This window comes from Aspergillus caelatus (genome assembly GCF_009193585.1).
Source record: "Aspergillus caelatus strain CBS 763.97 unplaced genomic scaffold BDV27scaffold_236, whole genome shotgun sequence".
In the NCBI taxonomy this organism is placed as follows: domain Eukaryota; kingdom Fungi; phylum Ascomycota; class Eurotiomycetes; order Eurotiales; family Aspergillaceae; genus Aspergillus; species Aspergillus caelatus.
Window position 1 is genome coordinate 1 of NW_022475499.1, and position 23505 is coordinate 23505.

The 23505-nt window shown below is 47.6% G+C and overlaps 6 protein-coding genes and 1 non-coding gene across 7 annotated transcripts; 1 reads left to right on the top strand and 6 right to left on the bottom strand.

The window, feature by feature from the left end:
• The first annotated feature begins 1549 nt into the window (after positions 1–1549).
• On the top strand, positions 1550–2946 carry BDV27DRAFT_47356 (concanavalin A-like lectin/glucanase domain-containing protein). Its single transcript, XM_032076710.1, has 4 exons — positions 1550–2092; positions 2150–2274; positions 2331–2661; positions 2715–2946. Exons 1-4 carry the CDS (start codon positions 1812–1814, stop codon positions 2779–2781), a joined length of 804 nt encoding a protein of 267 aa, XP_031923022.1. The 5' UTR covers positions 1550–1811; the 3' UTR covers positions 2782–2946.
• A 44-nt stretch (positions 2947–2990) lies between these two features.
• BDV27DRAFT_168207 (tryptophan synthase beta subunit-like PLP-dependent enzyme) lies at positions 2991–5841 on the bottom strand (the record flags this gene model as incomplete). The annotated part of the gene is made up of 4 exons (XM_032074706.1): positions 2991–3964; positions 4588–4660; positions 4804–5390; positions 5478–5841. The coding sequence occupies 4 exons, from the start codon at positions 5839–5841 to the stop codon at positions 2991–2993; spliced, it is 1998 nt and encodes a 665-aa protein (XP_031923023.1).
• A 935-nt stretch (positions 5842–6776) lies between these two features.
• Positions 6777–8718, bottom strand: BDV27DRAFT_162127 (amidase; the record flags this gene model as incomplete). The annotated part of the gene is made up of 7 exons (XM_032073333.1): positions 6777–7277; positions 7325–7474; positions 7532–7689; positions 7737–7886; positions 7939–8209; positions 8260–8400; positions 8452–8718. The coding sequence occupies 7 exons, from the start codon at positions 8716–8718 to the stop codon at positions 6777–6779; spliced, it is 1638 nt and encodes a 545-aa protein (XP_031923024.1).
• A 1474-nt stretch (positions 8719–10192) lies between these two features.
• On the bottom strand, positions 10193–11509 carry BDV27DRAFT_149122 (NADH:flavin oxidoreductase/NADH oxidase; the record flags this gene model as incomplete). Its single annotated transcript, XM_032071001.1, has 2 exons — positions 10193–11284; positions 11339–11509. 2 exons carry the CDS (start codon positions 11507–11509, stop codon positions 10193–10195), a joined length of 1263 nt encoding a protein of 420 aa, XP_031923025.1.
• A 1653-nt stretch (positions 11510–13162) lies between these two features.
• On the bottom strand, positions 13163–15266 carry mfsA (glucose-inactivated glycerol proton symporter STL1). Its single transcript, XM_032068514.1, has one exon. The coding sequence runs from the start codon at positions 15173–15175 to the stop codon at positions 13547–13549; it is 1629 nt and encodes a 542-aa protein (XP_031923026.1). The 5' UTR covers positions 15176–15266; the 3' UTR covers positions 13163–13546.
• A 2824-nt stretch (positions 15267–18090) lies between these two features.
• BDV27DRAFT_t190 lies at positions 18091–18162 on the bottom strand. Its single transcript has one exon. It is a non-coding gene; the product is annotated as a tRNA-Ala (tRNA).
• A 2375-nt stretch (positions 18163–20537) lies between these two features.
• On the bottom strand, positions 20538–21262 carry BDV27DRAFT_162130 (uncharacterized protein; the record flags this gene model as incomplete). The annotated part of the gene is made up of 3 exons (XM_032073334.1): positions 20538–20975; positions 21036–21156; positions 21189–21262. 3 exons carry the CDS (start codon positions 21260–21262, stop codon positions 20538–20540), a joined length of 633 nt encoding a protein of 210 aa, XP_031923027.1.
• Positions 21263–23505: the final 2243 nt, after the last annotated feature.

A 23505-nucleotide genomic window follows, 5' to 3' on the forward strand; every position in this document is an offset into this window, starting at 1 on the left:
AAAAGAAATAAGATCCTGAGGATGTCGCGTGCCTTGAACTTTTTGCTCGAACGCGACAGACTTGAGAGGATTCTTCGGCCCTTTTTCAAGCTTGATATTAAGATTTAGCCGCCGGACTGTTTCTCGTCTGGGTGGTCGGCCGGTCATCGCTGCCGCTTTCTGGATGGCCAACAGATGTGGTGGAGTGCGCTAGCACGCTGGTCTTGGGGGCCATTTGCTGATCCTTCGCCTCTTTAGTTGTCAGAGGCTAGACTTGGTTTTCATGATAACCATCTATTGGCATGGCCAAGGTATTAGCATATTCTACTGGATGTTAGAACTGATACAAAGCAGCTATTTATCAGCACATCCATGTTTTTCTCTGGCGATGGCAGCGGTAACTAGCCGTTCAACTTTGCATATGCATTTGTCGTTGTAGTACCATATAGGCAGAAAACTTGATGCGCACCGTGCACGGCATTCTACCGAGCGATATCACCGCTGCATCAAGGGGCCTGACCTCAAAAACGCCTGTCATTTTAGCAGTGTTTACCCACAGGATCTTGACGCTCATCGGGGCGCTGAACTCGGCGCTTAACGTCCTGATCAATGATGATGTGCCCGAATCCCCGGTCCGTGATTGGTGTGGGGCTCTAGTATAGCGGAACCCTACAATTCCAGAAAACGAAAAGTCGCCGACTCTGTAGGGGAGCTCTGTCACGTGGACACGCCCACCTACATAATAGTTGTAAAAAGATCACGTGTAAAGCTTTAGCCACACACCCCCCCCCCCCCCAAATCGAAAAATTGGAAAACTATGTGGAGAATAGTCTATAGGGTCTAGACTCTACAGATCTACTAGACGTTATAGGGCCTGGAAGTCAGCTTCGATGGATAAAGCATATTGAGTCCAATCTACTTTCCCACAGGAAATAAGGAACCCTTTTTATGTTTCCAAATCCACTTCCTGCTTGAGGTATCTACCTTCCTATTTCAGCGTCATGGCGGGCAACACCCAGCTTTCTACAATAGAGTTCAGATTACGGTCAAATGTGCGATTTTGAATCCCTGAAATGAAAAATACGTATTGTTAGAGAGCCGTGTGATGACTGTTCTAGACGAAGCTGAATAGTTGTATCTTTGTGGCGGCCTGAGCACTTATCCGACGGCACTCTGCTATGTCGAAATATATATAGTTAGTATGGACGAAGGTTGGTCCGTGGTTGAATGGTACCCACAATTCTAATATACCAACGCTTTGGCCAAAATGAATTATATACGTACTTGGGGACTACCTAAGTGTATTTATCTATTCTGTAGCTGGTCAATCTTGGATATCCTATCCCTCACCATAGTTTGGATCGTTCTGGCGAGATTCCTAATCTTTGCCGGGTTTGCTCGGGTATTACCCGGAGCTTGGCATGCAATCTTGATATCCGGGCCCAGACTTTCATCAGCTGATCCCCTATTGCCGCCGAACATCAATGGGTGACATAAGTACTCCCTACTCTTAATCAATTAGCATGACTGGGATTAAGTCGATGCATTACTCAGTACAAGTTAATCAATCCTTATGACATATGTAGCTTAAGCTTTAGTTTGGTCCCTTGAGGTCATTTCCGAAAATTAGCCATGAATCTTAATGAGGCCCACTCTCTGTTTCAGGAAGTTTCAAGTAAACAGTCGTGATTAAGTCTTGAGGAGCATACTCTTCGCCATATATATCAACCACGTCTACTTATCCCAAGCTTTGCTTAGCTTAATTACCTCTTTTCTTTGTTGTTTAGAAGTCAGCCGTGCTGCTTTCTCACTTCTACATTCTTTTTATCAACATGGTTCACCTCTCCCGTGCCCTGGTGGCCCTCTCCTTTTCGGCATCTGCCCTTGCCCTTCCTGCTCTCTCCTCTCGAGCCCAGGCGGCGAGTGAGCACTGTGGAGACTATGACTATGTTATTCTACAGGACACACCATGGATTGTCTACAACATGCTCTACAATGCGAACCAGATCGTTGGCACACAATGCACCAACTACGGCCAGGTTACCACGTCTACCAGCGGAACTCAGGAGGTTATATGGAGTAGTGTGACAGACATCGAATATGTGGAAAGCACGTAAGAGTTTCACTTGGTATTTGTATTTTAGAGGGTGAAATCAACATAGGTCCACAGGAACAATGTACCAAAGGGCTACTCTTTCGTGGGTCTCACCCAGAACCTTGAAACAAAGCTGTCGGCCATCGACTCGATTCCGAGCACTTACAATTGGACTCGTACCAACACAACTGCATACAAGGGTATAATTCTACCCTACTGAGGCCTTTGCATGGCATAGCTCATGGATCACCAACAGGAAATGTCTGCTTCGATTTCATGACCAACGACATTAAGGGTGATTCCACCTCTTCTTCCTCCCGGGAGTTGATGCTCTGGCTGCAGTACGAGGGCGGACAGCTTCCCATCGGGTGGACCAACGGCGCTGTTGCCACTATTGACGATCTCTTCGGCACCTCGTGGAAACTGTACGAGGATGTCAACGAGGATACCGGCATCACCGTCAGCACTCTGATGCCCGATACGCAATTTGAGGGAACCTTTACCGGGGATCTGAAGGACTGGCTTCTTGCTTTGTCTAAGCTGGGACGCTTCACTGAGTCGACCTATGTCAACGTTGGTAATGCTGGGTACGTTGCATTTCTCTCCAATTTAGCTTAAAGACTTCTAACAGTCTGTACAGAACCGAGTTCTTTTATGGCAACTCTGTCATGAACGCCACCCTCGGATTGCAGATCAATCTTGCATAAACTATCGATATTCAATCCTGAATCGAATAGCTCCTACAAACCAACGATGACTGACATCAACTTGAGGGCATAGGGGATGGTTTTGGTATCCTGAATTCCGGATGGGATATTCGAATACATGGCGTAATAAACGTGGATTTGTGGTACACAAATTTTGAAGTTCAGTCTATGAATATGGTATTCTAAACATAATTAAGGATATATTTGTGTTAAAGATCCAGAACCACACTCTTGAAGACAGTTTGGTCAAAGTTCGCACCGCACAAGACAATGACGCTAGTTTGGTTGGCGAGCTGTTGTGCAACTTTATTGAAGCCAGCCAAAGCAAGAGCGGCAGAGCCTTCGACATTCATATTTTCATCAAATGCCATAGCCTTCATAGCCGCTTTAATCTCATCCTCATCACATTCAACGACGCGATCCACCACAGACATTGCCAACGGGAGGGTGATTGTATCCGTATCGATGCCGCCAGCAACAGCATCAGCTAGGGTGTCCTTATGTTCCGTCTCTACTACATGACCTGCAGCCATGGACTCGGCGAGAGCTTTCGAATTAATCGCAGAAACACCATAAACCTTCGTACGCGGACTTAACGCTTTCACGACAGCCCCAATACCGCTAATCAACCCCCCACCACCCATAGACACGAAAACGTTATCCACCTCTTCACACTGTTCGAGAATCTCTAACCCAATAGTCCCCTGCCCGGCAACAATATCCGGGTCATTGTATGGCGAAATATAAGTATACGAATCCGAAACAGCAAGCCGCTGAGCATATTGTTCAGCAAGACCCGTTTCAGCACCATGCAGAATAACATTCACCCCGTAGGACTTGATCTTCTCTAATTTCGCAGGCACCACCGATTCTGGGAGGACAACAGTGAGATCTTTAGAGAGCGCTTGCGCGGCACATGCGGCGCCTATGCCATGGTTGCCCGACGAGGCGGTTATTAATCGTCCATTCGCAGGTTGGCCGGACATCTTGGACATTGCGCCTCGGATCTTGAATGATCCCGTCAATTGGAAGTTCTCCGCTTTGAATAGGACTTTTGCGCCATGGGATTTGCCTTGCACTCTGGATGGAATGAGTGGTGTTTGGTAGATGTGGCTGCGGATGCGATTCCGTGCCTGGACTGCGCTGGCTGCGGTTTCGAAGACTGAGTTCTGCATTTTTCCCCCTATTCTTAAATAGGTAGTGTAAAGTGTGTAATGGAGGTGAAAAGTCTGTGATGGTTGGAATTGGAATGTTGGGGTGTGTTGTTGTCCTCTTAACATGCGTTTCTCGCGAATTAGTCAAAAGCCCCTCATACCGAGCTAGAGCCGGGAATTTGGTTGTGGTTCGCCATGAGACAATATGAGGCCCACTAATTATGAGGGGGTGATTGGTTTAAACGCTTATGTTGCCTGAAATGGTTTAGATCTCCCGATCAAGGGCATAGCATTTTTTAGGAGCCTGGATCTCCACCAAAGAATTAACTGCCCTAATGTCCAATATCAGCATGAGTTGGATATCAGGACAAGATAACTATACTGAGGTTTTCCCTTCAGGATCGGGTAGGAAAGCATGAATATAAATACCGACTCTATAAAGGATCTATGACTTTTTCGAATCTGAGATCTATTTAATAAGACTATTATGGTTCCCGGCGGTCAGGTATGAAGGACTGAATCTGATTTCACTCTTCATATCAGTCAACCTTTTGTATTTGAGACTAGATGGTAGTAAAAAGACCCAGTAGACAATATATCAATTATCAGGCACGGTATGACGTCATACATGCCAGTCCTTTCCCAAGCACACCCAATCGAAGGTGTTTGGTGGTACACAAATAGGAGTAAGTAATGGGAAAATACACGTTGCCTAATATTATAAGCTACATTTAAATGATATGCGTGACCGGTCGTTATCAAGTGAGTCATTATTTCTAGTTGAAAAATTTTGAACAGTAAAGCCGTAATCTACATCGCACTCGATCTAAATCTTAGATCGTCCCTCAGGGCCCAGTCGCTCGAGCACCTGCTCCCGAACATCATGCACGATAGTCGCAGCATCCTTAACATTATGAATCAAGCCAATGGACGCACCAGCATAAGTAGCCAGCCTTCCCTCGGGACCCCAACCAGCATCACCAGCCTTCAGAGCCTGATCATGCTCCACCTTGAGCTCATCAAACGACCGGCCAGCCTGATGCTCAATGAAACTCTTGTTGATAATAGTACGCGGCATATACGGCTCAGGCCAGCCCATCGTACCACGAAGATGATTATAAAGTAACGTCCGCGTCGTGGAAGCCGCACCATCAGTAGCTCGCACAATTTCACCCTGATACCCGCGACTAATACGCGCCTCCTCGGAGGCCAAAAACCGCGTTCCCATGACAACACCATCAGCACCCAGACAAAGTACCGCTGCAGCTCCTCGCCCATCGGCAATACCTCCCGCCGCAAAGATAGGGATCTGACTACCAGCCAACGCGTCGACAACTTCCGGGAGGAGCGTCATCAGTCCGAGTCCATCCTTATGTCGACCATGACCACCGGCTTCTGATCCCTGGACAACAATTACATCGGGTCGCTCGGATCCCTTCAAGAGTCCCTTTGCCTCTGCTAGCGTGCCTATCTGGATCCAGATCTGGGTCTGTGATGATGCATCGCGGATGCTGCGTGACCAGTGGTCGTAATCTTCTTGACCACCTTTCGGGGCGAAGAGCCATGCAGCACATGGCTTGAACTTCTTGATACCGGAAACGGCAGTGGCGAGGTCATCGCTCCAGAGCTGGAATCCGACACCAATAGGAAGTACATTGGTCGAAGAGGAAAAGGCGGATGAGGACTTACGAGCCTCGTCGACTAATGTTGACACCTTCTCAAGATCGACAAGCATATCTTGTGTTTTCACAGCTGGTCCGAGAAAGCCTAGACCTCCGGCGCGCGACACGGCCACAGCCAAGGCGGGACCTGACATCACGCGCATTGGGGCGCTGACGATGAAGGGATTGGCTACCCATGGATAAGAACGTGATAAACTCATGGCGAGGCGTAGGGCTTTTGACATATTTACTAGGATATCGTGAGGGTGGCCAGGGGAAATGTTGGATTATATAGAGTGTTTGGAGGAGGATCTTCAGGGCTGCGATTCAAGTAGCTTGGTCAAGAAGGCGGGGCCGGAGCTAAGCTCCGCGGGGGGCGGATATTGCGGAGTTATGTCACATGTCGCCTGTCACATGCTTGCTGGAACCCTTATTTGTTCTTTATTGCAGTCCATCTCCGGCTGATGTCCCTAGCAAATTATGTATAGTGTGGCTAGAATATGAGGGTCAAAGGTGAAGGTGAGCTATGCTGGCAGAATCTGAGCCCGAACATGGTCGTCGTGGTTACTCATACATGGCATGAAGTGTACTCCGCATATGATTGGGTGACCGACTATAACCGCGCAAGTTCACCCAACAATTGACGGTCAACGACACGTCGGCGAAGGCTAGAACGGGGGTTGGTCATGAAGGAACCTTAAAGCAGGAGACAAGGAAATGATGTGCGAAGTTCCGTCCGTCCGTACTGCGGGCCGCACCCCCACTAAGACCGTTCGTGCTTCCGATCATATTCGTCATGCATGTGAAGAGAGCTGGATTTATAGATTGTGCTTGTTTGGCCCTGATGTATATAAAGAGCCGTGTTTAGCAGGTATGTCCTACCATGGCGGGTCATGAGTGCATTCCTGGGAGAGACAATAAGGCTCGAAAGATGACAACAATCCTGTCTATGTGACGTCACTCAGCAAGGCGTTAAGCGGATTATATAGAAATTCTGAATATTTTCGGAATACGAGAAGTGGAGCTTCGCTGGCTACCACCTACATCGGAGCAATCAATTGATATGTATAAGCTGTTGAAATGGCGAAATACTTGGCACGGCCTCGTAAAAGTGCTAAAACATAACTTGTCTCACTCGCGAAAGATTGTTTCAGTAGTGGCTAAAACTAAGCTTCTAATCCTAGTGACCCAGCAACTTCCCAATATACTCCGCAATAGCTAGGGTCCGTTCCTCACTAAGACGTCTGCCGATAATCTGCACGGCAACGGGTGCGCCGTGATAAACCTCGGGATCGTACTCTGCATAAACCGCCTTATCCATATCACTAATCGGCTGATAATCCGTCAATTTGCGATCCACCGCCTTATCTGCATAGGTGACTGGAATAGCAACGCTGGTGTAATCCAGCACGTTAAAAACAGTAGCATACCCATAGTACCGGAATTGGTTGTGACGGACTGCAGCTGTCGCCGCCACCGGGGCGATAATAGCGTCAAGCTCCTTGCCCGTCCGTTCCTCCCATTCGCGCCACTTGTCAAGGTATTCGCACTGATAGTTCCACTTCTGTAGCTGCGCGTCCCATGCCTCGTTCAAATCTGCTTTGGGTAGGTTGGGATTCATGAGGTCCTTGATGTTCGGAATAGCGGGTTCTCCTGAGGCGTTGATGTGTTTGTATACGTCCTACATTATGTTAGCACCTATACTAATTTTCATGGGGTGTTACTCACCGTGCTTCCATCTGCAGCGTAAATTTTGTTGGCTAGGTCAACGGCAAATGCATGTTTGTAGGGCGTCCAGGGTGCCACAGTATGTCCGTTTTTCTCAAGCGTAGAGCGGACAATTTCAACACCACGAGTAATCGGAGGGTGTGGACGTACCTTAACCAGTCGTTAAACAATGTGACTACCAATGTAGGAGGAGTGGTCAATACTTACAACGCCATCGAAATCATAAAAAGCGAGATTTAAACCCTTCTCAGCAATTTTTGCTTGCGCGGCGTTTTCCTCGGCCTCCCTCCAAGGAAGCGGTATGACTTTCGAATCATACTTCCAAGGTTCCTCCATGAGGACAGATTGAAGGAAAAGTTTAACATCTGAAGGGCGTTAGTACTTCCAGCGCAGATATAATTCAGAGATATACCTTGAGCAGAATGCGCAATTGGTCCAACGACGCTGTGTATCGTTTCTTGTCCTTCCATGCTGTTCGTCATACCACCGTAAGGGAGACGACCGTGGCTTGGACGGATCCCGTATAAAGAATTAAATGCAGCCGGGACACGAATAGATCCACCTGAATGCCATTAGTTGCCATGAAAGATAATGAACTAAACATGGAAACCTACCGATATCAGTTCCTATACCGATGGCACCTCCACGCATAGCAATCATAGCACCTTCGCCTCCCGAGCTACCGCCACAAGAGAGGCTGAGATTTCTTGGGTTTGACGTCCGACCGATAATATTATTGACGGTCTCGCATACCATTAACGTTTGCGGTACACTCGTCTTGACGAGGAATACTGCGCCCGCCTTTCTCAAGAGGGCGGTCAATATCGAATCGCTGGTGTCACGCTTACCCAGCCACGAGATATAGGCCATGCATGTTTCAGTTCCCTAGTTTCATGTTAGAAGAGATGCACGCCAGTGTGGGAAAGTCATCTTACCTTGACTCGTAATTGATCTTTCAAAGAGATCGGTAACCCATGCAATGGTCCCACGGGTTTTTTGTGCGTCTCGAAATACGTATCAAGCTCCTTGGCCTGGGCTAACGCTAACTCTGGGAAGAAGTCATGTGCGCATTTAACCTATTCTCATTGGTATCACGTATCTCCGACCGAGGCGAGGGTTATACTCACAAGTTGATGAGCCAGTGCAGCTCTTTTACAGAATGCCAGTGTCACGTCCACGGACTTCAACGTGCCATTGGCCAGTTGAGCGACAAGTTCTGTCGCAGACGAGTTTGTAATCTTTATTTCAGAAGGTGACAGAACCCCAGACTTCTCAGGCAGATCAATAACAGAGCCTTCTGTTGGGACTGCCTTGATTTTCCATTCGTCTGGGATGGACTTCTCTAGACGTGCCCTTTTATCAGCGGCAAGATCTTCCCAGCTGGCCGATGACATAGTGACAGAGTGGTAGGCTTGACTGTAGACGATTGTAGAGCAATCTATCTGGTGTCTAACATAAAATACATTTTTCCATGACTTACGTTGCTTTATATCTCCAATATCTCCAAGTCTCAAATTTGGGGTTACCCCGCAACCTCAATGTTGCATCACGGCCATACGGACCATGAAAGGAGAAATGGAAGCATAAGTGAGGTTTTTTAGCTTTTCATTGGCCCGCAGAACCGGTTATCTCGTGTTTATCTTGGCCATGAGGTTTTTGGAGTTGTCTGGACCCACATTAGATAAACAGTTCTTTACTTTTATAAATTCACCAATGCCTCTAGTACTTTCCGAGGCTGGTTCTGCCGTTCTAACAGATGGGATTGGACCAACTTGCTAGGTTATCCCACGGAAGTCGGCATTTTCACAACATCCGTGACAACAGGGCGCAGGTCGCTGATACTTAACTTTAATGGAAGCTTAAACCGGGGTCCCTGCAAGTGGGGCGAGCCCTACAGAAGAACTTGGGTGGGAGTAAGATACCAACAGGTCGGCGATAGAAACCCATATTTCCCCGTTTCTTGAGCTTAGGTGTCGACCTTTGTAAGACTTATTCACACATTCTACTTTCATCCTTCATAGATGTTCAAGTTTGCAACCAACCTGAAGAGCCTTTTCTAAATTTTCGGTACACGGACGCCACATGATCCAACAGGCTCCGTTGCCAAGGTTTCTGGCCAGCCCTCATCTAGCTGTGGTGGTAGCTAAGGTATCTTGTGGTGCGGTACGTAACTTATTCCATCTTGCCGTTATGTAAACCGTCTTTAAGGTTGGGTTAGCCGAGAAATGGTGCCCAGGGAGGTCCGGGTGCGTTTATAGATTCCGGCGTCTTCGAGGAGATACAGGTAAAGTCAAACATCGATATCACCTTAGACGAGCACACTGGGCCCTAATAGATTTCGGGGGACTTACCCAAGAAGCTGACACGAACTAAACCAAAGATGGAGGAAGCAGAGGCAAATGATGTGGAGCAGTTTAGAATATATCGACAGCAATTCGTGGAGCTATACCGGGAGACGGTCTTGTTTTTACAATAATTCCCACCACCTAAACTAGAAGAAGACCGGAGAAAAAGGCGCGAGCATGCGGCTATGTGGAGGGCGCCGAAGAGGCATGATATTAGCATTGGGTCGAGGCAGGCAGAAGCCGCAGGGCAGGTAGACTATGCATCGAATCATTAAATATCTTCTCTCTTTCACCATACCATGCTTCTATCACCTGGACAAATGAGGACTTGGGGTATTCATACACCGAAACTGTCTACTTACATATCCATTCCTACATAACTAAGCCCACCAAATCCTTCGAAATCTACAGAATACTATCGAGCTCATCCATCGGATTGCGTTCCATGCCACACTCTCTAGTCGCACCGAATCCCCGAAGAACATATTGAGGAGTCCGTCACACACCAAGTCCTTTCCTTCACTCACTCGAGAGCTTTGGCAAGTATTGCAATCCGCCCCCTCTGTGCAAAAGGCCACCGGAACCGGTTTGCCATCCCGATCTCGATCTGCAGCTCCTCAGCCCATTTCCACACTAACGCAGGATTCTTCAGAAAGCCACGGCCGACTAGGACGAAGTCCAATTGTTGCTCTGTGACCAATTCTTGGACCAAAGCAGCTGTGGTGATCATCCCGGAAGCTGCAAAGAAAAGCCGGTCACCAACTGCTTGTTTTATGTTGGCAGCAAGCAGTGCCTGGAAACTAGGTTTGACATGAAGTTTGACATGAAGCTTCTGGGCGCTGTGATTACCCCCACTGCAAACATCAATGGCATCGATGTACCCCGTATCAGCAAGGACTTGAGAGAAGGCCACAGCATCTTCGAGGCGCCAACTGGGTTCATGTGGCAAGCTTTCCTCCAGCCAATCAGTCGCTGGAAGACGGATGATAACCGGCATCGAATCTGGAACCGAAGCACGGGTAAGCTTTGCAATTTCCAAGGTCAGACGTATCCGATTTTCAAAGGTGCCCCCGTAACCGTCCGATCTCTTGTTTGTAGCGGGCGATAAACACGACATTAGCAGATAGCCATGGGCATTGTGGATCTCGATAAAGTCCACCCCAGCCTTCACCGCACGTTTGACGGCAGCGACCCAGTCAGCCTTGAATTTCCCGATATCCTCTAGACACATTGCTTGTGGCTGGGCCGAGTACTCTGCGTATGGAATATCCCCAGGCCCCTGCACTGCCTTCGGCCACCCACCTAGCTTTTCGTTTGCCACATCACCGAAGGATATCCAAGGAGCCACCATGCTCGCTTTCCGGCCAGCATGCGCAAGCTGGATTCCGACTACCTGGTTTTGGCTGTGAATAAAGTCAACCACTCTGCGCAATGGTTCAATTTGCGAATCTTTCCACAAGCCGTGATCCTGAGGCGTAATACGACCCTCTGGGGAGACTGCCGTCGCCTCCACAATCAGAAATCCTGCGCCACGTTGTGCGATAGCCCCCAGATGTGCCAAGCGCCAGTCAGTCATATGCCCATCATCGGTGGAGTATTGGCAGAGGGGAGAAAGCTGAAATTGAAATCAGCGATTCGTGCTCATCTCTTTTGCATGGCGCAAACCTACCCCGATTCGATTGGAGAAAGTCACACCGCGGATATGGATCTTCTGGAATAGCTTTGGGACTAGTTTTCCGTCGCTCTGGGGATCTGCAGCCAGCCCGGCAGGGACATTCTGATAGGGAGTGAAGTAGTTCACTGTAGGCGCAGCGCGATTTTCTAGAGATCGGGACGTCATTCTCGGATATTAAGCACTAGCTGCATATCCTCAATGTGGGACCCTATACACTACTTAAATAACGGCAGTTCCTCGTCCAGTAAATTGGCTATTTATTAGCTCTTTGCCTATCTATGGTGTAGCTTTGTCAAGATTTGTTAAGCATTTAGACCGTAGGGATGAGTTTCTAATCATTTTGATATCTCCGATGTCCGATATCCATTAACCACTGTTACTCCGATTAAAGCATGGGTAAGGGATAAGCAACCAAATACTCGACATAAGCACTGTGGACAGATCTGCTGGTATGATAGATACAAGATAAAAAGTGCAGTACTGTATGCTAGACTTCTTTTCTTTGATTCGACGTTGCTAAAGGCTTTACATGTTTGAATTAATATGCCTCTGGCCTATGTTAATACGGAGAGTGGTCAATGGTGATCTAAGTACACCATTTCTATATCGACATCAAGCTTCGTTACCCATAATTTACAGATGTGTAAGCATTAACTCAATCATAGAGAGAGCGACTGTGTGTATATGTCAATTGACCTGTCTTCCTTACAGCACCTCGGGTCGGAGAAAACATTGCATCGGACTTATCGCAGTGTCCAGTGTCAATCAATGTCTCGAAAAGCCCCAATGACCTGTCGGAGATGTATGAATTTTCACGTATTTCACTCTTATTCCTCGTCTTTACTTCTTTTTTTTAAGTTTATTTTATTTGTTTATTTTTTTTTTTTTTTTCTTTTGGAGGAAAGGGGTGGAACTGAAAAGCGAGATAGGTCAACCTTCCTACCATCACGATTCACCACCCAACAGCCTCTTCCTGTGGCACGAAGCAAGACTTTCATCATGAAAAAATATACTTAATCCTAGAAGTCCAGATTCCGGAATATCTCACTCGCCTCTGTCGGTAGTTTAGATAATAATTCCATTCGAAATTACAGGTTTCTAAGCTGAGAACCACCGCAGCCATCCAGGTTTACTTAAATGATAGTCGCATTGGCTACGACAAAGGATGGGCACAAGCGACATGACCTAGCATGCAGATCATGCAAAAGCTGAATATAGAGTGACTCAGGGTACAGAGGATAGGTAAAAAGTAGAATAAATACCCTACCCGATAGTCAACTGACCTACGCTCAGTATTTAGACCACGCAGATAATTGGGTATAAAGAATTAGACCTTATTGTCTGTGAATTCCACCCCGTTTAGGATTAGGTTTAGATTATTAAGTAATACTAATTAGTTAGTACTGACTCAGTAGGGGTAAATCTAGATTATCTCTATAATGTCTGAGCTCTGACTTTACTACTATTTTTTAAGCTATGTAAATCTTACCGTTATCTCTACTAGGCCTAGTTACCTAAGGTCCTGCCCGCTCATCACAACCCAATTCATCAATCTAGACCAGATGATGTGATTGGAATAATAATAGATTAGAGGGATAAAGATCTCGTAGATCCATATTCCACCCCCTTTACAATTCACCGAGCTACTTTCCTAGACCAACCGATCAAGGCAAGGACTCTGTCGCCCACCTCCATATAAAGAAGCTCTAACACCTCCAAACAGTCGTAAGTTAAGAAAGGACGGTAATAATAAAACGTTTACTGCAACCAGGCGACCTAAGTCATCTGAGAAGTGGTTTACTTAGTAGTTACTTTGGATCATGTCCCTAATGAGTTCAAATTGTGAGACAGGAAGGTTTGGTGCCTTCATTCATTTATTATATACAGGGTGTCCCGATATTGCTATCACCATATATACCAGGATCGCCTATACAGCTGCCCCAATGTAGAAGTTCTAAAGCGAACGGATATAACCCGACAGTCCTGTTCGGTGCCCGAGTTGTCCATGCACAAGAGGCAGGGTATACTGTACATAGAATCGGTGACAGGAATATTAAAAACGGGCCAATCAAAGTGCCCGGATGCCGAGTGTAGGGTATAGAGAATAAACAGAGCAATCAAAAAGAAATTAGATAACCACCACTTTGAAATATCATCACCACTTCCAACCACAACTACAGCACGTCCCATTCCAAGGAGCGTTTAATGCTTCTCGTGGACCTCCTCAGTCTCCTGGCCACTGTCACTGCTGAGGCCAATCTCGGTCTTCTCCGGCGTAGCATGTTCGTTGGCGTCCAAGCCCAGCTCGCGAGACTGTTGGACAATCTCTTCGAAGGTGAGCTTGGGCATGGAGTTGGCAACTCTCCAGGCCATCTTCCCTTCGACATGGGCTTTGGCATAGATGATGTCGACCTCTTCAAGCTCACGGCCGGCAGTTTCAACGTAGAAGAAGAAGCCGAAGATCAAACCGAGGAAGTTAAATAGCGCGAAGAATAGATAAACACCCCATGGGCTCTGGCCAGCGAAAAGGGGTGTGAACATGACCACGGCAAAGTTGCAGATCCAGTTGGTACATGTTGACGCCGACGCGCCCACAGTACGTGTACGGAGGGGGTTGATCTCAGGGGGGTAGATCCAGGGCAGTGGTAGCAGAGTAAATGCAAAGAAAGTAATGAAAAGGAAGATACCGACAGCGGCACCCTTCGAGTTTTCCTCGGTTTCCTTAATCAAGCAAGCAAATGTGATCACAAAGCTCAGTCCCTGACCGAGGAAACCAACCAGGTATAGATTGCGACGGCCGACTTTTTCAATCATAAAAAATGACGGGATAGTTGCCAGGACATAGACAGTCGAGAATACACCACCCATGATTAGAGACAGATATTTCTCCATACCAAGGTTTTCCTGGAAAAGTAATGTTGAGTAGTAAATAGCAGCGTTACAGCCAGTAAACTGCTGGAAAAATTGACCAGAGCAACCAATAAGAAGGCGCTGGAATTCCTGAGTTTTGCCAAATGTAAAAACTGTCTTCCAGTTGGACTGTGTGCTCTTCGAGGATTCCATATCCGTTTTCAAGAAGTTGAAGTCACGAAGGACTTCATCAGAATCAGGAGAAGTACCCTTGAGCTTACCGAGAACTTCACAGGCCTCCTTGTCAAGTCCTCTCATAACAAACCACGACGGGGAATCCGGGAGCATCACGGCACCAGCGGCCACAACCAAGGCGAAAAAGATCTGGAGGGCCACAGGGAATCGCCACTGGACAGTATCTGCGGCGTGCGAGAGACCAAAGACCACCCAGTAGGCAATAAAGGTACCACCAGCGATCATCGCACCCTCAAAACAGACCAGGAAACCCCGATTGTGCGCGCCGGAGCATTCTGATTGCCAGACCGGGATTGTGGCCGTGTTCATACCATTTCCAATACCCGATACAACACGGCCAATAACGAACTGGCCAACTTCCCAATGACCAGTGAAGCAGACCGTTGTCAGCAACGCGCCAATGATGAGGACACTGGCACCCATACAGATCAGGCGAGTGCGGCCGAGTCTGTCGCCGAAGAACATGGAGAACATTGCGCCGAAGAAACAGCCAAGCTCATAACAGGATGTGACAGCACCGCGGATGACGTCGATGTAGTGTTTTTCCCCCGCAGTCGGATTGTCAGGCATTTTGAGAATTGGAAAGGAGTCCACGAACTCCTCACCGTTAAGGAGACCCGCCATCATGCCCTGATTGTAGCCAAATAGCGAGAAACCCACGACAGCGGCAAAGGTGATGCTCAATCGGAGCGACCGACCACTCAAGCCGCTAGTGGTCGTCCACATGTTGACGGTAGGAATAAAGTAAGAGCCGTCAGTTCGTTGGGGGGAGGTGGGGGGGAAAGAAAGCTGGGGGAAAAATTATAAGGGAGTAAAGAGTACATCGGGACAGGAAAAGTCGCGGTCTTATAACAACTTATATATCGGACTTTCTAATGTAACCTTGGTGGGACCCCGAACGGGGAAAGTCCAGCGAGGCGGAGAGACGCAAACGAACTTTTTTGCCTTGGCGCTTGGCGCTTGGCACTTGGCACTTGGCGGGATCCACTGCTTATGATGGCGATGACTAATCTGGAGGCCCCAGGTGCGATTTCCAATATTCCAATATGTCGTCCCTGGAGCCGCCAAGGCCTTTGGCGCCCCAACATGATGTCGATAACTTTTCGCCAAGTTACCCACATGGCGCTAAGCAAAATTTGCCCGGTTCTTTACGAAATTTTGAACCAATGATACCCAACAACTTTGCGAGAAGCACAAGGCATGCGGACCGAAGCAATCTCGCTCGACTGTCTTATTGTGTCAAATTGGCATTTCGACCAACGCCGTAGGAGTAAGTGGCAGGTGGTATCGGGACCCACTCGGAACGGCCGTGTGTATGTATTAGTATCTTGATTCACATGAAACTATACTAAACGAACGCTTTCCGGGCCGCATAGACCCCATTACTCTCCATCTGGAGGACCCATGACCCACAATGACGATGCGGTCTATGGAGTACAGAGTAATGTTACCGACTGGGTCCATTGTTACGTTCCTTTTCTTGATGAACCACTCATAGCAGACCAACAATAAAATTTTGCAAAATGCCACGTTCGCAAAAGCTGCGGAAAGATATGAGAGAGTTATGGTGAGATCGTGAAGAGTGCAAAAGAGGGATTAAACATCATCTCATCGGAATGCTACCTCCACCTCTTCCCCCACGATACGTGCACAAGGTGGTTCAATCCGGGGATTCCAGCGCTAGAAGAGTCAGACGTTGTACGGTTGCAAGAGTCCATGATTAGGCGGGGGGATGGGGGAGCATGTGGGCAAGCCGGCCAGTGGCCAAGGGAAGCTTTGCCGACTTCTTGGCAAAACGCCGAGTTCTTGGCACACGGCGAGTCCCGCCACGGCGCCACCATTTCCGTTCAGGTCGACTGGCGCCCCAGAACTGACCGCGGGGCTGCTTCATATCCGGGGCAGAGTATCGGCACGTGGTATGCCGTTTCAGGGCATTCGCCGGCACCATCATCACGGCTTACCTTCCAAACAGTGCCCTTCGCCTCGGGGTAATTTGCGTGGGGGCCGTGGACCAACATCCTTAACGAGATCTGTCGAGGCGTAACGGCTTTGAATTTTCCCAGGTGATCACGGCGGAAGTTATTCCCAGCTTTCCTGACCTTCCTCGATGTGTTCCGCAGGCTCGTCGAACGCTGCAGCGGAACAAACCCACGATGTAGTAGAGGCAAGGAAGCGCGCTTGGCTCCCTCCTTCCTTATACTCCGTAGGAGTCTAGTACTTCTTAGACTAGGTTTGTAAATTTTGAGTCCAATAGGCCCGCGCTTGGTACTCTGCAAGCTTTTTCGTAATCCATATCGGCCCGATTAGAGTAACTCTCGGACGCATAGTAAGGGCCCTTAGGTCCTTCTATTACTTAATTGTCCTCGTGAGCAGACATTACGGTTGATTTGCCGGGAGCCTAGTTTGCCCTAGGTTTCACTGTGTTGCTTATTCGCTCGATAGGCTTATCTAATTGCTGAGGGCTTCGCCCTGCTTATGAACGAACTGGGGATATCGCACAAAATTTTTGATCTTTTTTATTTTTTTGTCCCCTGAGGACAGTAAGTACATCGACAATATGCAGATGTGTTGCGGGAGTATCTTGTGTGGAATGTGGGGATTCCGATGTAAGGTGTAAACTTTCAAAAGCTTCTGGAAAGAATCTCCGTCTTCAGAAGGCCGTCTTTCGTTCAATGTGGAAATATCAGCCACGTACGAAGTTAAAATAATAATAATAATAATAATAATTAAATTAAAAAAAATTAAGAAAAAAATTAAGAAAAAATAAGAAAAAATTTTCGGGTTTCCAATAACCATCCCACATGTAAAGCTTTTCAATCGACATCAGTGGCGCTCTTGAACGCAGCCACCAGCCATGGCAAACGTCATTGGGGGGATAATTTTCGTAGTAATATTATTGTCCAATTTCCGTCGGGTGTCTTCCGTTCTACTAGTTCTAAGCCGCTTATTGGCTGGCAGGATCTCATAGGTTGCAGGACCAATGAGAGATGACTGCCCCCAACCGGAGCGAAATGGAGAAACACAATACGATCCTACTTAGACCCACTCATTAAAAAAAAAAAAAAAAAAAAGTAGCCAGGGACTGTACTCCGTACGGGGTAGACAATGAATTCACGCCTAGGCAGTCATGTCTTTGACGTGACATGGGATCTCCATGTTCCTTACCCGCCACATGGCTGGCCTATTGGTCGAAAATCCGAGAACCCCTCAGGGATATCGTAAGTTGTGTCTATCAATTCTACTGTTTAGCGTTAGGCCTAGGTTACTAGGTAATTGTAACGGGAGTAAACTTGAAAGGTGCAATCCGGATGAATCCGAATTGTAGATTCAGATTTGGGCGACCTTTTACCCGAATTGGGAATGTGTTGGCCCAGACTCGACAGGCACACACTTACAGCAATACCAAATATCACCCTTGATGAAAGACACTAGCAGTTAGCCATATTGGAGCAAAGCGAACCGGTTCGCTAGTTGATCAGATGTACCAGGTACATCGCGTATGAAATCGGAATGACAAACTTCAAAGCCAGCAGTAAAAAAAAAAAAAAAGAAAGAAAGAAAGAAAGAAAGAAAAGAAAGAAAAAAAGAAAATATACCACAGGCTCAAGGCTGAACGGTAGAAATACAAAAAGCAAAAAAGATGGAGACGCGGGGAATCGAACCCCGGACCACTCCCATGCTAAGGGAGTATTATACCACTAAACCACATCCCCAATTAGATATTACGAGCATCAATATCTATTTTTATATACAAAACCTATTCACTAGCAAATTGAAGCCTATCTATCGTCTCGTACCTCATACTTGAAAAGGATCTATTTAAATCTATCGAACTGAATAGGCATTCCTGATTACTTGTAAACATAATTCTAAGCACATATAGTCGGCAGAATTACCTTCATCCCTTTCCCCCATTCCTTCTCTTTCCACTATAGTAACATATAAGTCAATCGAGAACTTTGTTATGGGAGCCAAGGTAGATACATCCTTTTTTTATATATGTTGGACTGGACGACCAGACCTCCACAATATTCTCATAGCCAATCTGATAATAACATCTCCGTCATGTATAAGGTGCGTCGGATATTTCCTGTAATCAAGATTGGAACCTGTTTAGCATTCCCTGTATTTGTTCTATAGACTTATTTCCTTTGTAGAGACTACACCGGGTGCGAGTATTAGCCGGGACCTCTACGCTTGCCGATCCGGGTGCTAGTTTACGCTGGGCCTCAGTTTTAGTCACACGGCCAATTTGGATAAACACTGTTTGCATGGGTGTTGAAATGGCCAGGACTACCAGATTCTGCGTAAGGTCAATCGTCTGAGTTAGTTGCAGACCCTGTTAGGCTTCTCCGACGGCTGGCTCATGGTCCATTCCCTTTCCTTATTTTCCCTGTCCCCCTGCCTCCTTTACTCAGACATGCCCCTCATTCCGCAGCCGTCCTTCATGATTGCTGGGTTTCCTTATTCTAGGACAATGCATCTGTTTCAGTCCTGGAATATGTCTCGGTGGGGATTGTAGGACCATCACTAAGTGGGTCTATACTGTGGGAACAATAGTGGAGAAAGTAATCTGAATCTAAGATACAGGCTTTGGCACGGTATGATCGATATGAGTCGAGGAGATCGCCAGAATGTGTATCTTAGCGTCGATCACCCGCGACAGGTTTATCCTAACGGGTTATAGAAAGGGCGACGAAGAGCTAATGAATCGAGCCCCCAAATAGGACCTAAGTGGATGAGGTACCTCTGAGGTCGGACGGTCATGTCTGAATGATTCAAACGGGTTATCAAAAGAGCGACTAGAATTTAATGGATCGAGACCTTGACATGACCCGAACGACTCGAGATTCTAGCGCTCCAATCTCGTCCTAGTCTAATAGGCTCCGCTTGAGATTGTATAACCGCCCTTTCTTCAAATTCAGGGAGAGCTCAGCCTCAGCCGATGCCCTCTCCAACTCAGCACCAGTCCAGCCCACTAAGTCATAGTTCTGCCCCAACCCTATCTACAATATGATGAGCGGTATCCTATATACTATAATGATTCCTTTCGCATGATATCATAGGGCTCCTTTGCCAGTGTTCCTGCTATTTCCTCCATTATCGCGGGTTCCCTCGCCCCCCTCTCGGGTGGGAATATCGACTGACTCGGCCTGCTGTCTATCGGAATCAGACTCTGATTCATTTCGGTGGTGTGCCTCTTCAGGCTCGACTTACTAAGAAATCTCCCTTGTTTGAGTTTCAATATGATTAATCCATGAAGTTGTCACCGGGTTCGGATTAATGATTCGGATAGCTTGGAGGTGAGTTCAGACGATACCTGGCTAATCCTGTAACCGACTTGAACCTGAGACTTTTATCCTCGTCGAACTTGGTTGATGGCGAGGTGTCATCACTCAGGGTAGTCCCTCTTGTCTGAATTTACTTTCATTGTACCCATCGAGAGAAATAGACGTACCCCAAAACTTGAAATTAGGAGAAGGAAAGAAGTATAAAAGTATATAACATAATAAGGGGACTGGTATTACGGCGGATGAGGGAGAATGGGTATGGGATAAGGAAAAAAAGTGAGTTGGAAAGAGAGAGAGTGAGGTTAGTATAACATAGAAGGAAGGAAAAGTAAGCTCGAGGTGGAGGGATAAGTATATGGTTGGGTATGCTCTTCTACGCTTACATTTTAAATAAGTAACAAAAACAGGGCGAATTAATCAATGGATTGATCGCCTGTTCAACAGCTACCAGATCTCCGTCACCCACTCATTATGGGCTACTCTGTAACCTTCCTTCCCGTTTCAGGCCATCCTTTTAGTCGATAAGTTGGAAGGTAACCACACTTGGTCTACCATAGAAGTCCGACATACATACACACATACATATATACATAAACCAATGTGTGTCAGTTTTGTCAAAACACTTTGTTACTCCAAAGAAAAGCCGCACCTTTATGTTACATTTGAGCTCGTCTTGGCTTCGCCTTATGGCTACTAGACTCCAGCACCACGGTGAGGTGTGAGCTCATTGCTGGAGGCCCGGCCCGAAGACCTGGACACCCGCTGTCACTAGGACTTTGGCAGGGGACGCGTTACCTCTAAAGGTCGCTGTCATCACCGTCCTGGAGTGCGGGCAATTCCTGACCACCACAGCACTCAACGTCCATGGCGGTATCCTCCATAGGAGGAGGCAGGGGCGGCTCATCGGTTCCCTGGGGCAGGACCTGAGGTCCCTCACCCCGCTGCTGTTGTTGCTCCTCCCGGTGCGGGCGCGGCTGCTGGACCATTCGGAAGGGAAGATCCACTTCCTGGCCGGGCGCCTGCAAGGCGAGAGCTGGAAGCTGCTCGGCCTTCCGCTGCTGCTGCTGCTGCTCCTGCGCAGCCTGTCGACGCTGCCTACGCTCTTGAGGAGGCGGACGTCGGCCCCGTTTGTTCTTACGTCTTTGTCCTCCTTCCTGGGCTGCCGGAGCAACCTGGTTGTTGGACGCAGATGAAGCAGTGCGTTTAGCCTGTAAGCGTTCCTGACGCGCACCGGTCTAACGAAATGCTAGCTGGCTCTTATGGACTTTCTGCGACGTGCCAAAGGTGTTACTCACCAAAGCATTGATGGCGTTCACCAACGTCCATTCAAAATGCTCCTCCGATTCGTGGTCGGATTCACCGCAGGTACGACACTTTTCTTTCTGCCGCTTTCTCTTGCCGGCACGTTCCTGCTGTCTATCAGGAGGGGTTTCCTGCGGCTTCCGTACCGACGCTTACCGGGGGGCTTACCACCACCACCGGCAACCTGAGGGGCAGGAGGGGCCACAAGGTTATCCGCCATGACGGACGCAAAAAGAGGAGGGAGAAGTAGAGGGAAAGGGTATCTGAAATACGCCTAAGAGAAAAGGTAACCGCTTGTTAACGAGTAGTAAGCTCGTGTGGTCGTCGATAAAAAATGGATGTGACGGGTGAGGAGGGAAGGAGAAGAGGAGAAAGGGAAGAAACGAAACAAGAGAAAGAAGACACAGGGAGAGAGAGGGTGTTTCTGCCTGGCAACACAACGCAACGCGTCCAGCTACACGCGCCTTATCACGTCATGAAACAACAGGGTGATATTCACTGATATGGGCCTCTGCATGTTTAGGTATTGCACTCTGTGGATATGAGATTTCATCAATATGCGGCTTCATCTTCCTAGCCTCGATGATAATACCATCGATCTAGTGTACCGAATGGATTCTATTCCACATCATCCTCCTCTGCCTTGCTTCATGAGTTCCTCTATAGATCGCATACTTGCTTCATTATCCACTGTGATATCGGTTGTGCACAGTTCATATTTGGAGTAACTTCGACCTTTACTTGGCTATCTACTACTTGGTTGACAGGACTGGGGTGATGATCAGTTATAGATTGGCATGTACATCTTTTGTAACCATTGAGGTTATTGAAGCTGATTGTTATCTGGGTCAAGAAATACAAGTTTTATTCTAACCATAGATTTATGACAAGCAAGGCAGCCTTGAGGGGAAAGGTAATGGAAACGGAGCATATAGAGTTTCCCGTCTAACGCCCTAAGCGGCTTCAGAGTACTGCAGATCCGCAGTTATACGACGCTAAGTCCTGGCAAACGCCATCCAATACAGAGTCATCGAGAAAAGCTAACGACTCTGGCATTATACTCAGAATCCACTTGGTAGCTAAATGCGGGAAGATTGTGGGAAGCTTGATAACATGGCAGGAATGATTGCAAGATAGGATAGCAGGAGGATTTCCCAGTCCCTAGCGCTGATGCTGATCAGGAAGATCTGCAAATGCAGCTGAAGTTGGTGGATGGTATGAGTCGTCGAAGGGCAATTGGGGAGCGCACAATTCCGGCAGCTTAGTAGGACTCTTGACAACCTGACCTGTGGCACTTGCATTGAGACTACCAGAAATATATCCTATGTCACTACATTTAGCATGGAGCCCATAACCATTGCCTCCTGGTCAAGGCCTTCCCCAGGTATCAGGGTATATGTCGCCCTCACAGTCCTGGCACACCACTGGGCGCGCTAGGCTGTTCATGAACTGCATGAGGTGTCTTCTACGCACCAAGGACACCATAATGGGACAAATAGATTTGTGTCATTCGTGCTCTCGGGCAGAGCATCCGTCGGCATGCCATGGTTTTCACTGTACCTAGAACGGGCAGCCTTTTCTTAGGCTGCAATCAACCAAATTTTGGGAGAGGTAGGAAACCAACATCACTTTGATGACATAAGTACAGTCCTGGCTAGTCTTTAAAGCACTTGGTGAACTTTTCTCTACCCCCCGCCCCCGGTGGTGGATGTACTAGGGCGACTGTGGAGAAGTTAAATATGGTTCTATAAACTGCTGCATTTAAGGCTTAGTCTTTCAGAGGGCTTGGCGCTTTCTCTTGCTTGGTCATTTTTGGCTTGTCTGGGGCTGCCTTTTCTGTTCTACATGAACACCGTGCCTGGTGGATAACGTCTCGCCAGCCTCAAGGAATTTGGTCACAACAGCGATCCTATGAGGCGGGCATTCTGGCAAAACCAGAGATGCACAATGCCGGAAGGGGCCTTATGCACCTATCAGTGGCCCACTGGATTGAGGTACAACTTTCTTCTACTCCTTGAGGAACTGTTTCCTTACTGCTTGGATCACAGCTGCTGGGAGGGCTTGTGGGGTCTGGGGGACGACACTAGGATTTAGAAGCAAGGACCCAGCACTAGTAACTGAATCGATCCCTACATTGACATTCATCGTTATTTCCAAGGTTCCCTCAACCAAGTTTTGCTGGCTCAACATAAGTCTGACTCCCCTTTGGCTGATTTTGTAATGGTATAGTGGTGTAAAAAAAAATCCATAACTAGTTCTGCCAAGACATTTCGTGATATGAAACAGCAAAAACAAAAACATACAACAGGAGGGATTCGCTGGTGGTCACCCACCCAACTACTAACCTCCCGGCGTGTGGCTTAAGTACGGCTGAGCGGACGGGAAGCCCTGTTCTCCACACCCTATGGTCGTATGTACCAGCTTACAACTTGCCGGGGATTATATACAGCTTTTATCATGTAC